The 11,850-nt window shown below is 45.7% G+C and overlaps 1 protein-coding gene, 1 long non-coding RNA gene and 1 other non-coding gene across 3 annotated transcripts; 2 read left to right on the forward strand and 1 right to left on the reverse strand.

Moving 5' to 3' along the window:
• Positions 1-4,643: 4,643 nt before the first annotated feature.
• On the forward strand, positions 4,644-4,715 carry trnae-uuc (transfer RNA glutamic acid (anticodon UUC)). Its single transcript has one exon. It is a non-coding gene; the product is annotated as a tRNA-Glu (tRNA).
• Positions 4,716-5,017: 302 nt separating this feature from the next.
• On the forward strand, positions 5,018-6,571 carry LOC140420436 (uncharacterized). Its single transcript, XR_011946372.1, has 2 exons — positions 5,018-5,087; positions 6,169-6,571. It is a non-coding gene; the product is annotated as an uncharacterized lncRNA (long non-coding RNA).
• Positions 6,572-8,834: 2,263 nt separating this feature from the next.
• Positions 8,835-10,257, reverse strand: LOC140420426 (uncharacterized). The gene has a single exon (XM_072504432.1). The coding sequence runs from the start codon at positions 10,082-10,084 to the stop codon at positions 9,386-9,388; it is 699 nt and encodes a 232-aa protein (XP_072360533.1). The 5' UTR covers positions 10,085-10,257; the 3' UTR covers positions 8,835-9,385.
• Positions 10,258-11,850: the final 1,593 nt, after the last annotated feature.

The following is an 11,850-nucleotide window of genomic DNA, read 5'->3' on the forward strand; positions in this document are numbered from 1 at the left end:
AGGTGGAGAACAAAGACAGGGGCAGGAAGAAACGGACAGTGATTGGCTGCAAAGTGAGAGAGATTATGAAGCTGGCGAAAATTTGAGGGGTATTGGGCCAGATTTTGATGCTCACACAGACATAATAAGCCCCCCCCCCCCCCCCCCCCCACGATCAGGGTCCGAATCTCGGGCGTGATGACAAGAAAACTTCGAACTCAAATTATTCAGTCCATTGAGGTCACAGGAGCTGAATACAACAGAAGAAGCTCAAAGGAAATGATACTCACTGAGGGATTGTGTAAATGCTGCTCGGAGGTTAAGTGAGCGGGGTATAATCTACCTGCATGTTTCTGAGCCTGTGCTCGGTGTATTGGGAGCTTTGCTCCTGGTTACAGTATCCCCGGGATGGGCAGTTAGCCGCTGATTGAAGCTGCAGTCCCCGCGTTCTGCTGGCAGCGGGTGAATGGAGAATTAGGGTAAAATCCTGCTGCTTGTCCCTCTCTCACCCACTGTGGAGCCGGGGAAGAGAGAAACACATTCCAATAGTGTAAATGTCACAAGGCTGTGAGATGACGTGTTGTATTAATGTTTAACAACAAATCGGAACGAGGAAGCTTTGCCTCATAATTACAGATGAGTAAGTTTTAATGTTCCTGCCCTGTCTGAAACAGGGGAGTTTGTTTATGTTCAGCAAACGTGATAGTTCTTTACTCAGAGAGTAGTAAGGGCGTGGAATGCCCTGCCGCCAACACTCAGGGCTTTCAAATGGTCATTGGATAGACATATGGACGATAAGGGATTAGTGTAGATGGGCTTTAGAGTGGTTTCACAGGTCGGTGCAACATCGAGGGCCGAAGGGCCTGTACTGCGCTGTAATGTTCTATGTTCTATCACCCCGTTCGTAAACTCGTCAATCACATTGTTTGATAAAATTCTCAAGCTGAGAGCAGCGAAGGGACAATTATTGATTTAAGAATTTGAGTAGTGATGTTGGCTGAACCCACTGTTAACTCTGAGACCTTCTCCTCATAGCTGCCTGAGCCTTTTGGTGTCAACCTGAGCCAGAAGAACTGACAGATGATAAAGGGCCATTTGGAGCAAGATGCCCGCAATGACCATAAGACCATAAGACATAGGAGCAGAATTAGGCCACTCGGCCCATCGAGTCTGCTCCGCCATTCAAGCATGGCTGATATTTTTCTCATCCCCATTCTCCTGCCTTCGCCCCATAACTCCTGAACCCCCTATTGATCAAAAATCTATCTGTCTCTGTCTTAAAGACCAGAGGACACCATCTCAGGCTAAATAGATGATCCTTTAAAACAGAGATGAGGAAGAATTTCTTCAGCCAGAGGGTGGTGAATCTGTGGAACTCTTTGTCGCAGAAGGCTGTGGAGGCCAAATCACTGAGTGTCTTTAAGACAGAGATAGATAGGTTCTTGATTAATTAAAAAAAAAAAAATTAGAGTAGTCAATTCATTGTTTACAATTAAGCGGCAATTTAGCTTGTCCAATCCACCTACCCTGCACATCTTTGGGTTGTGGAGGTGAAACCCGCACAAACACGGGGAGAATGTGCAAACTCCACATGGACAGTGACCCAGAGCTGGGATCGAATCTGGGACCTCGGCGCTATGAGGCCTAACCACTGCGCCACCGTGCTGCCCAGGATCCTGATTAATAAGGGTATAAAGGGTTATGGGGAGAAGGCAGGAGAATGGGGATGAGAAAAATATAAGCCATGATTGAATGGCGGAGTAGACTCGACGGGCCGAGTGGCCTATTTCAGCTCCTATATCTTATGGTCTTATTAGTGCAGCTGCTGCCAGACTTTACAGATGTTCTGACACAGCTGCAACTTAAAATAGACAGAGAGACAGAATGCTCCCAATTCCATCCCTTCATTAACTATAACAGAATAATAAACGTTGGGTTGGAATGATGAAAACGGGACGTGTGCGCGGCTTCAAGCCGATAATGCCGAGTTAGTGGTTTAATGGATGATTGACCAGAGCCCTAATGGGAAACACGGTCAGGTTCTCCCCCGTGATTATTTACTCAGTGCCAGTGATGAGATGGCATCACAGCCCCTTTTACAAATAACTCTGAAACTGTGCACCCAGCTTCATTCAAACATCTGTATATTAATTAGGAGCATTTCCAGCTACGTCCAGTTGGTTTCAATGTGGGAAGTTCAAGTTCAGCACCGTTACATTCATAGAAACATAGAAAAAATGGGAGCAGGAGGAGGAGGCCTTTCTTCCCTTCAAGCCCACTCCGCCATTCAGTGTGATCATGGTTCAACATCCAACTCAGGAGCCAAATCCCTCCTTCCCCCATATCTCCTTTGGTCCCTTCGCCCAAAGTGTTATATATAACTGCTCCTCGAAGCCATACAATGTTTTGGACTCAATTGCGGTAACAAATTCCACAGGCTTACCATCTTTGTGTGAAGAAATTTCTCCTCATCTCTGTCTTAAATCGTCAACCTCGTAACCTCATACCCCTGGTTCTGGACAACCACCATTAGGAACATCTTTCCTGCATCTACCCTGTCCAGTCCTGTTAGAATTTTATAGGTTTCTATGCAATCCCCCCTTATTCTTCTGAACTCCAATGAATAAAATCCTAACCGATTCAATCTCTCCTCATACTTCAGTCCTGCCATCCCAGGAATTAGCCTGGTAAACCTTCGCTGCACTTCCTCTATAACAAGAACATCCTTCCTCAGATAAGGAGATCAAAGCTGCAGACAATATTCTAGGTGTTGCCTACCAAGGCCCTGTATAATTGCAGCAAAACATCCCTGCTCCAGTACTCGATTCCTCTCGCTCTGAAGGCCAGCATGCCATTTGGCTTCTTTACCGCCTGCTGTACCTTCATGCTTACCTTCAGTGACTGGTGTATGAGGACACCCAGGTCTCATTGCACATTCCCCTCTTCTAATTTATGGCCATTCAGATAATAATCTGCCTTCTTGTTTTACAACCAAAGTGGATAACCTCGCAGATATCCCAATTATACTGCACCTGCCATTCATTTACCCACTCACTCAACTTGTACAATTCACACTATAGGATCTCTGCATTCTCCTCACAGCTCACCCTCTCACCCAACTTTGTGTCATCTGCAAATTTGGAAATATTACATTTTGTTCCTTCATCTAAATCATCAATATATATTGTGAATACTCGCCCAGATCAGAACGGTTACACTAAGCCCAGTTCTACACGCCAGCTTTCATTATAGACAGTCCCAAGTCATTGCCATTACATTCAGTGTTGAGAGGTTCAGTTACAGACGGACACATTGAGGAAGGTCACGTATAAATAACCGACATAGGCGGTCCAGTTCACCATGGTTACTTTCACTTTAGTGCCCATCGCAGATTCATGAAGTGTTACTGCACAGAAGGAGGTCATTTGATCCATGGTGTCTGAACCGGCTCTCCAAATGAGAATCATGATTTAGGGCCATTCCCCTGCCTTTTAACCGCACCCCTGCACATTGTTGTACATTCCCGCAGAAACGTGGCAGCCTCCACTGTGTCTGAGCTAATTCCACATCAGAAAGAAAGTCCTGAACATGTCCAGTTAATTGTGGTTAACTTGAGCTTGGGAGGAAAGTTCAGCAAGTCTCCGATCCATGTTCAGAAATCAGGTTAGTCCAGAGCCCGGGGGGGGGGGGGGGGGGGATCAGTGTGAGCGGATCCAATTCAGTGATAAGAAATCAGTGTGTCGATATCTATTTCAGTTTTATTAACGCGCACCGCGCTCATTATAGTAACAGGTAACGGAGAAGAGGAAGCTTATTTCCTCTATAATTTACACAGTTTGGCAATCTGCGGAGTGGGGGAGATTACATCCCCAAATATTAAATTGCTGTTTGGAATAACCTCTGGTTGCCTTCCTTAAGATCTGAGCACATAATTTCCCTGAAGAAAAGACGCTTTTTATGGGGTTTACTAGTCGTTGCCATCGGCCAGAATAAATTACTTTGCTGAAGCCGGGTAGAGACACAGAGTTCTGCTGGCAGCGGGAAAATGGAGTTCGGGTAAAATCCTGCTGCTTGTCCCTCTCTCACCCACTGTGGAGCCAGGCAAGAAATAATCTCATTCAAAACTTGTGGAAGTGTCACAAGGCTGTGAGATGACGTGTTGTGTTAATGTTGCCTCATAATTACAGATGAGTACGTTTTAATGTTCCTGCCCAGTGTGAAACAAGGGAGTTTGTATATGTTCAGCAAACGTGATGGTTTCACTTCAGAAAAAGATCAACAAAAATTGGAAACTATTCTAATTTTGATCAAAACTTAATTGCGAAAAAGATTAACTATCAATGTTTTCAAAAATTGAAGTGTGTTATTTCCAATTACTGATGAATGTCCGCCGGATGTTGTGTTGTCAGTTTCACAGGGGCCACAGTGATAAGGTTGGTGGGTTTAGGAAATTGGAAGTTACACATGAGCAGCTTTTGAGACTATTTCACCTCACTGTCGATTTCATGTTACAGGGAACAACAATCGGTGTTGTGATTGGCTGAAGATGTCACTTGTGTTCATTTTAAACATGTAATTTTGTATACTTCTAATGAAAACTCGGAAATCAAAATAAAAGGTGAGTGATGTACTGTCAACCCGGGTTAAAACTTTCCTGGTCAGTTTCCCTGGTGGTCTAGTGGTTAGGATTCGGCCCTTTCACCGCCGCGGCCCGGGTTCCATTCCCGGTCAGGGAATGATGAATTATTGTTGTCCACCAAAACCTTCAATGAAGCTGAATCGCAGTTTCATAGAAAAGGGGCGAAATTCTCCGGAAACGGCGCGATGTCCGCCGACTGGTGCCCAAAACGGCGCAAATCAGACGGGCATCGCGCCGCCCCAAAGGTGCGGAATGCTCCGCATCTTGGGGGGCCAAGCCCCAATATTGAGGGGCTAGGCCCGCGCCGGAGGAATTTCCGCCCCGCCAGCTGGCGGGGCACCAAAGGCCTTTTCCGCCAGCTGGCGGGGCGGAAATTCCTCCGGGAATTCCTCCGGGAACAGATGACGTGTTCTGTTAATGTTTAACAACAAATCTGAACCAGGAAACTTTGCCTCATAATTACAGATGAGTAAGTTTTAATGTTTCTGCACGGTATGAAACAGGGGAGTTTGTGCATGTTCAGCAAACGTGATAGTTTTACTTGAGAAAAAGATCAACAAAATTTTAGAAACTATTCAAATTTTGATCAAAACCTAATTGCGAAAAAGATTAACTATCAATGTTTTGGAATTTGAAATGTGATATTTCAAATTACTGATGAATGTCCGCCGGATGTCGTGTTGCAAGTTTCACAGGAACCACAGTCAGTGGCGGACCTACATTTTTGGGGCCCTGAAGCTTGAACTGTTATGGGGGCAACCAGCAACGAGGTCTGGGTAACCACTGTTATCTTCTTCAATGGGGTTGTTCCTCGACAGATCACCACAATTTCTTAAAACTTTAACCACTATATCTCAGATTTTGATTAAAATTGCTATACTGGATTATCTCACATGTCAAAGTCACTGGTGTGAATAAAAAATTCCTATGCTTATAGTTTTCGAGTTATGGTGGGATGAAAATTAGGGAAATGTTATATACATGCATGATGCATCATAGAATGATGAAATAAAACATAGAAAAGACCACGGTCAATATAATCTTTTATTTTAGACACCTATGAGAATACATACTACATGAAGCACATTTTACAAAATAATCTTTTTTCTGTTTTTTCTAGCAACATATTTACGTACAGCTTTGTCATATGAGAGCTTCCTTGCAATGTTATTTTCTAGAGACAATATGCATAAAGAATTTAAGTGCTCTTCAGTCATGGTAGACCAAAATTTGTTCTTTATAAATGATAGCTTTGAAAAATTCCATTCTGCTTCATAGCTCGTGATCTGCTTCATAGCTCGTGATAGGCATTGTAAAGTACAGCTTAAGCACAGTAGTAACATTGAGGAACACTTCAATGAGGTGTTGCTCACAAATAAGCTGAAGAACTTGTGCGCATTGCATTTTAGATGGCGTGTTTGCTTCTGTGTGCTGGGATTTCCTAAGGTGCAAATATTCTTTGAACTGATAACACTTGTTTACTAATTTGTGGTCAATATCATCTTTGTAATACGATATTATAAGTTTAATACTGTCCTCATCAATTTCAGAATCGTTCACCATTCTGAGAGGAACTCTAACCTTTTCGCAATCTGCTCATATGGGTCAATCCTCTTGCGTAACTGGATTATCAAGCAGCCATAGAGTTGATATAGAACTTCTATCCTAAATTTGTAAGCTCCTCTCAAAGAAGCAATACCACTTGTTCCATCTCAAAATTTCCTTGTAACAATGCGTTTGGAAGCATCAGAATAACTTGTGTGATATCTTCACACTAACCTTTTGCTTCTGATTCATAGTGTGCAATCCTATCGGCTGAATTTTCTCTGAGTTCTTTAACAAACGAAAGTAAAGATGATAGCAGAAGATAACCTTCAAATACATGTCTATAATGAACATTGGTGCTGTGAGACCTGTGCCACTGACTCTACAATAAACACTGGTACAGTGAGACCTGTATCTCTGACTCTATAATGAACATTGGTACAGTGACACCTGTCTGTATAATGTTTCACCGGATACATTGTGGTTTGCTCTCACGCACAGGACTGCAAAGGTTTTTTTTCTTTTGTCTGTTTATCATTGATTGTCAAGTGCAGCAATCATAACATGTTACGGCAAACCTGAAAACTCATGAAACAAAAGCAGAGGCTGCATGGGCTACCGTACAGACTCACAACATCCCAAGTGCCGGAGAGCAAAATGAAATATGTGCATTCAAAAACATATCTCGGCATATTGGAGCTGACAGCACAGGACCAGGGTGTCAGCACAGCACATCGCACTTGTGTACGAATTAGACAGCAACAGAGAGTTCTGCTGGTAAAAACTGAGATGAAGGCTGGGAGAGTGAAATAGCAAACCGGCAAAGGGGGGCATCTGAATTCACACCGTGAGTTCCCAGGCTGAGTGAGCTTTGCGTTTCAAAGAAGGCAGAGAAAGGGCCTTGGGACAGAATGTATCAACACTATGGCTGAAGACAAAACTAGCAAAGCAGGGCGCCAGTGTTTGTGCTGAGGTTTGGAGCCAGCTCTTTCTCATTCCTCCGATACACAGCTGCAAAATATGTGACCCGAGTGAAACTGACCAAGTGAAGAGTGCATGAGGGGAGAGCAGTCCCGTGAGCCAGGCCACATCAGCATTCTTTGAATACCCAATCACACACACACTGGCATTAATCCAAACACTTACGCGGGGTGACACTCTTCATCGAGACACAGCTACATTAGGAAGAGGAGGCAAATTTTGATCCTCAGCATTTCCTGATCGCATTTTTGCAGCAGAATAATCACTTTCCTTTTAACCTGGGACCCAGCACTGACTTATCTGCTTTAGTGAAGTCCTGCCAATTAATTTATGACTGCTTTGTAAAGTCGCTTCTGGGGCCCCTCTGGGATTAGGGGCCCTGAATCTGAAGCTTCATTAGTCTCATAGTAGATCCACCCCTGCCCTGAGAGGATCAACGTTAGGGTTCGTTCGGAGGTGGCAGCCGTTTATCGACTTCTTCAGAGAAAACTAAACTGTCAGCAGAGGCAATAAAGGGGAGGGTGGGGGTGATGGGATGGGGGGGGGGGGGGGGGAGGGGGGGGAGAGTTAGGCTATTTTGTGTCCAGATAAGGCGGGAGCAGTGGGAGATGGAGGCATGTTTACACACTGAACTATGTTTACATTTGTATTGCTTATTGTTATAAAAGCATAAATGCCTTAATAAAATATTTTTAAAACTTTGCCCCTCGCACCTTAAACCTATGTCATCTGGTAATTGACTTTTCCAACCTGGGAAAAAGCTTCGGACTATCCACTCTGTCCGTGCCACTCAGAATTTTGTAAACTTTTATCAGGTCGTCCCTCATCCTCCATCACTCGAATGAAAACAATCCGAGTTTATCCAACCTCTCCTGACAGCTAATACCCTCCAGGCCAGGCAACATCCTGGTAAACCTCCTCTGTACTCTCTCCAAAGCCTCCACATCCTTTTGGTAATGTGGTGACCAGAATTGTAGGCAATATTCCACGTGTGGCCTAACTAAGGCTCTGTACTGCTGCAGCATGACTTGCTCAATTTTCATACTCAATGCCCCGACCAATGAAGACAAGCATGCCGTCTGCCTTCTTAGCTCCTTATCCACCTGCGTTGCCACTTTCAGTGGTATGTTTATTATAATTTCCCAATCTACCAGACAACTTGCCCCTCATACCATGACAGTTTCCTTCTGCGAGAAACACCCAGATAAATTAGACAGAAGAACCCTGTAACCACCATAGCCCATCTTCATGGCAATGTGGCTGCTTTGGGAACTAAATATCTTCCAACGTGCAAACACCTTTTCATTCTGTGCTCCTCGTCAAACTTGGAACCAGGTAATCGCAACGAGGCTCAAAAATGGTCAGCCCACCGGAGGCAGAGGTGTTAGACCGGCCAGTCCATCAGAAAGAAACCCTCCAATCATCACCATTCACCAGATGTCAGAATGAACAAAATGCAGTCCTGGATGTCAGTGAGAGCAGAAACAATAACAACGGCGTCAACATCTGTAATTTATTGTGAACTTGTTGGAGTCACAACACGTGTGATGAATCACAAAACCCTTCCCCACATTGAGAGCAGATGAATGGTCTCTCCCCAGAATTAACTCGCTAGTGTCTCCGTAGTTGGGACGGATCATTGAATGTCTCCCCTGCTCAGAGCAGGTGAATGGCCTCTTCCAGGTGTGAATTCACCAGTGTTCCTGCAGGGTGTATGGATATCTGAATCCCTTCTCTCACTAAGAGCAGGTTAACGCCTTCTCCCTGTGTGAACTCGCTGGTGCCTCTGCAGGTTGGATAACCGAGTGAATCCCTTCCCACACTGAGAACAGGTGAACGGCCTCTCCCCTGTGTGAACTCGCTGATGTGTCCGCAGGATCGATGAAGTAATAAATCCCTTCTCACACTGAGAGCTGGTGAACGGCCTCTCCCCAGAGTGAACACGCTGGTGTTTCCGCAGGTGGGATAACCGAGTGAATCCCTTCTCACAATGAGAGCAGTTGAACGGCCTCTCCCTAGTGTGAACTCGCTGGTGTCTCTGCAGGGCGGATAACTGAGTGAAGCCCTTCGCACACTGAGAGCAGGTGAACGGCCTCTCCCCAGTGTGAACTCGCTGATGTGTCTGCAGGGTGTATGGCTATCTGAATCCCTTCTCTCACGAAGAGCAGGTTAACGCCATCTCCCTGTGTGAACACGCTGGTGCCTCTGCAGGTTGGATAACCAAATTAATCCCTTCCCACACTAAGAGCAGGTGAACGGCTTCTCCCCAGTGTGAACTCGCTGATGTATCCGCAGTTTCGATGAAGTAATGAATCCCTTCTCACACTGAGAGCAGGTGAACGGCCTCTCCCCAGTGTGAATTCGCTGATGTATCCGCAGGACGGATGATTGAGTGAATCCCTTCCCACACTGAGAGCAAGTGAACGGCCTCTCCCCAGTGTGAACTCGCTGGTGTGTCTGCAGATTGGATGATTGAGTGAATCCCTTCCCACACTGAGAGCAGGTGAACGGCTTCTCCCCAGTGTGAACTCGCTGGTGTGTCTGCAGGATGTATAACCGAGTGAATCCCTTCTCACACTGAGAGCAGATGAACGGCCTCTCCCCAGTGTGAACTCGCTGGTGTGTCTGCAGGGTGGATAACTGAGTGAATCCCTTCCCACACTGAGAGCAGGTGAACGGCCTCTCCCCAGTGTGAATTTGCTGGTGTGTCCGTAGGTTGGATAACCAAGTGAATCCCTTCTCACACTGACAGCAGGTGAACGGCCTCTCCCCAGTGTGAACTCGCTGGTGATTCCGCAGGCTGGATAACTCAGCAAATCCCTTCTCACACACAGAGCAGGTGAACGGCCTCTCCCCAGTGTGAATGCGCCGATGAACCTCCAGCTTAGATGGGACCCTGAATCCCTTCCCACAGTCCCCACATTTCCACGGTTTCTCCATGTTTTGGGTGTCCTCGTGTCTCTCCAGGTTTGACTATCAGTTGAAGCCTTTTATTTCTCACAAATATTCTCCTTCTAGATACAAAGTCCGGTGATATTCAGTTCCAAGGAATTGAGAGACTCAGCCAGATTGAGACGTGAAGTATGAGATTTCTGTCTGTAATTCCTCCTCTTCTAATATCCTGTAAAAACAATTTACAAAAGACATCACTGTCAGTACAGGACAGAAATTCAGAACAGAAAGTTCCAGTTTCTAGAGAACATTCTTTCCTCTCTCATTCCCCAAAAGATGTAAATCTCCGTCCCACACACTCTCCCTCCATTCTCACTCTGCTGTATCTAATATTCATCCTCCCAATTCTCCTGACGGTGCTGATTCAGGCTGATTGACAGATCCATGCTCACTGCTTCCTGTCCTGAACACAGAGATCATAACAAATACGAGCTGCAGTTGGCCATTCGGCCCATCGAGCCTGCTCATCTATTCTGTGGGATCATTGGCCGATCTATGTCAGCGACATTCTCCGTGTTATTGACCAGAGGCTGAGTGAGCTGACTCAATATCTGTGAGCTCATGAAGCCGAGCTGTAAAACACCATGAAGAGGCTCGATGATCCGGAGGAGAGAATCCTGAACGTTGAGCAAGATGCCTCCTCGGCGGAGGCACAAATTCAATCCTTGGAAACCGGCCAAGTGATGTGGGGGACTCCTGGAGAACTTGGAGAACCGAGGGTCAGAGAAAGAACATTCGAGTCGTCGGCCTGCCAGAAGGTGTGGAGGGTGAGGCTCCTGTTCGGTTCTTCGAGGACCGGCTGCCACGTTTTCTCAAGCTGGATGTGAAGCCTGGGTGTTTCCAATTAGAAAGGGCATCAGATCCTGTCTTTGAGGCTGAGGGATAGTTTTCATCCCAGGCCTGTAATCATTCACTTCCACAACTTGAAAGATTACCAGAGGGTCCTGGAGAAGGGTCAGGTGAGGTGAGACCTGGCTCCCACCTCACCTTACAGTGAATTATGTCGCTTTATCCTGTGACCCTGAAAATTGTATCCGACAACTTCGTCAAGTCCTTCGATAATCCGACTACTGCATTGGCCTTCGCTAAATCCATGAAACGCATGAATTTGGAGGAATGGTTTGCAGCTCGGACTAACACAGGCTCTAATCCGGACTCTTTCCTATCATGGTGTTGTTGTCTGAATTTGTTATATTTTATCCTGTTGAAGGGAGTTGTTATTCTGTGAGCGCCGACTGAATGTCTTCTTCTCCTCAAGTGTTGCAGGGACTTGGATTATCTTATCTAGGGTCGTGTCTTTCTATTATTATCCAAGCGTTAACCATGGCAGAACCGAGTGGTGCCATTGCCGAAGGGTGGGTGGTGGTGGATGCAGGTCTTCATGGGTGGGTCTAAAATGCGGGATGGACATTCAATCCCCATTCCCTTGTTGGCCCTTTTGTTCTCCTCATTTTGGAGAAGGTATCCTGAGGGTAATGACAGTCTGGCCGTGGGGTTAATCCTCCGGGTCCTCAGTCTTGTTGAGAAATGTTCCCTTGGATCTATTGTGGTGGTTATTCTTTTGTATTTTTGTTATTATGGGAGGGTTTATGTGTTGTTGACTTTATCCTACTCTGGTACAGATGGGGTTATCATCAGTGAAAGGAGCAGTTTGGGGAGACTTTGGTGCCTCCGATGTAAAGTGAGTTGGAGGAGGGGGTAATGGGGGCACGCTCGATTATAGGTGAAAATCTGTTCCTGTTCTCTCTGTCGCC

Source organism: Scyliorhinus torazame, chromosome 5 (genome assembly GCF_047496885.1).
Source record: "Scyliorhinus torazame isolate Kashiwa2021f chromosome 5, sScyTor2.1, whole genome shotgun sequence".
Lineage (NCBI taxonomy): Eukaryota > Metazoa > Chordata > Chondrichthyes > Carcharhiniformes > Scyliorhinidae > Scyliorhinus > Scyliorhinus torazame.

Bases quoted from the DNA above. Each gene is read 5' to 3' on its own strand.
- LOC140420426 (XM_072504432.1), bottom strand. From the start codon at position 10,084: ATGGAGAAACCGTGGAAATGTGGGGACTGTGGGAAGGGATTCAGGGTC.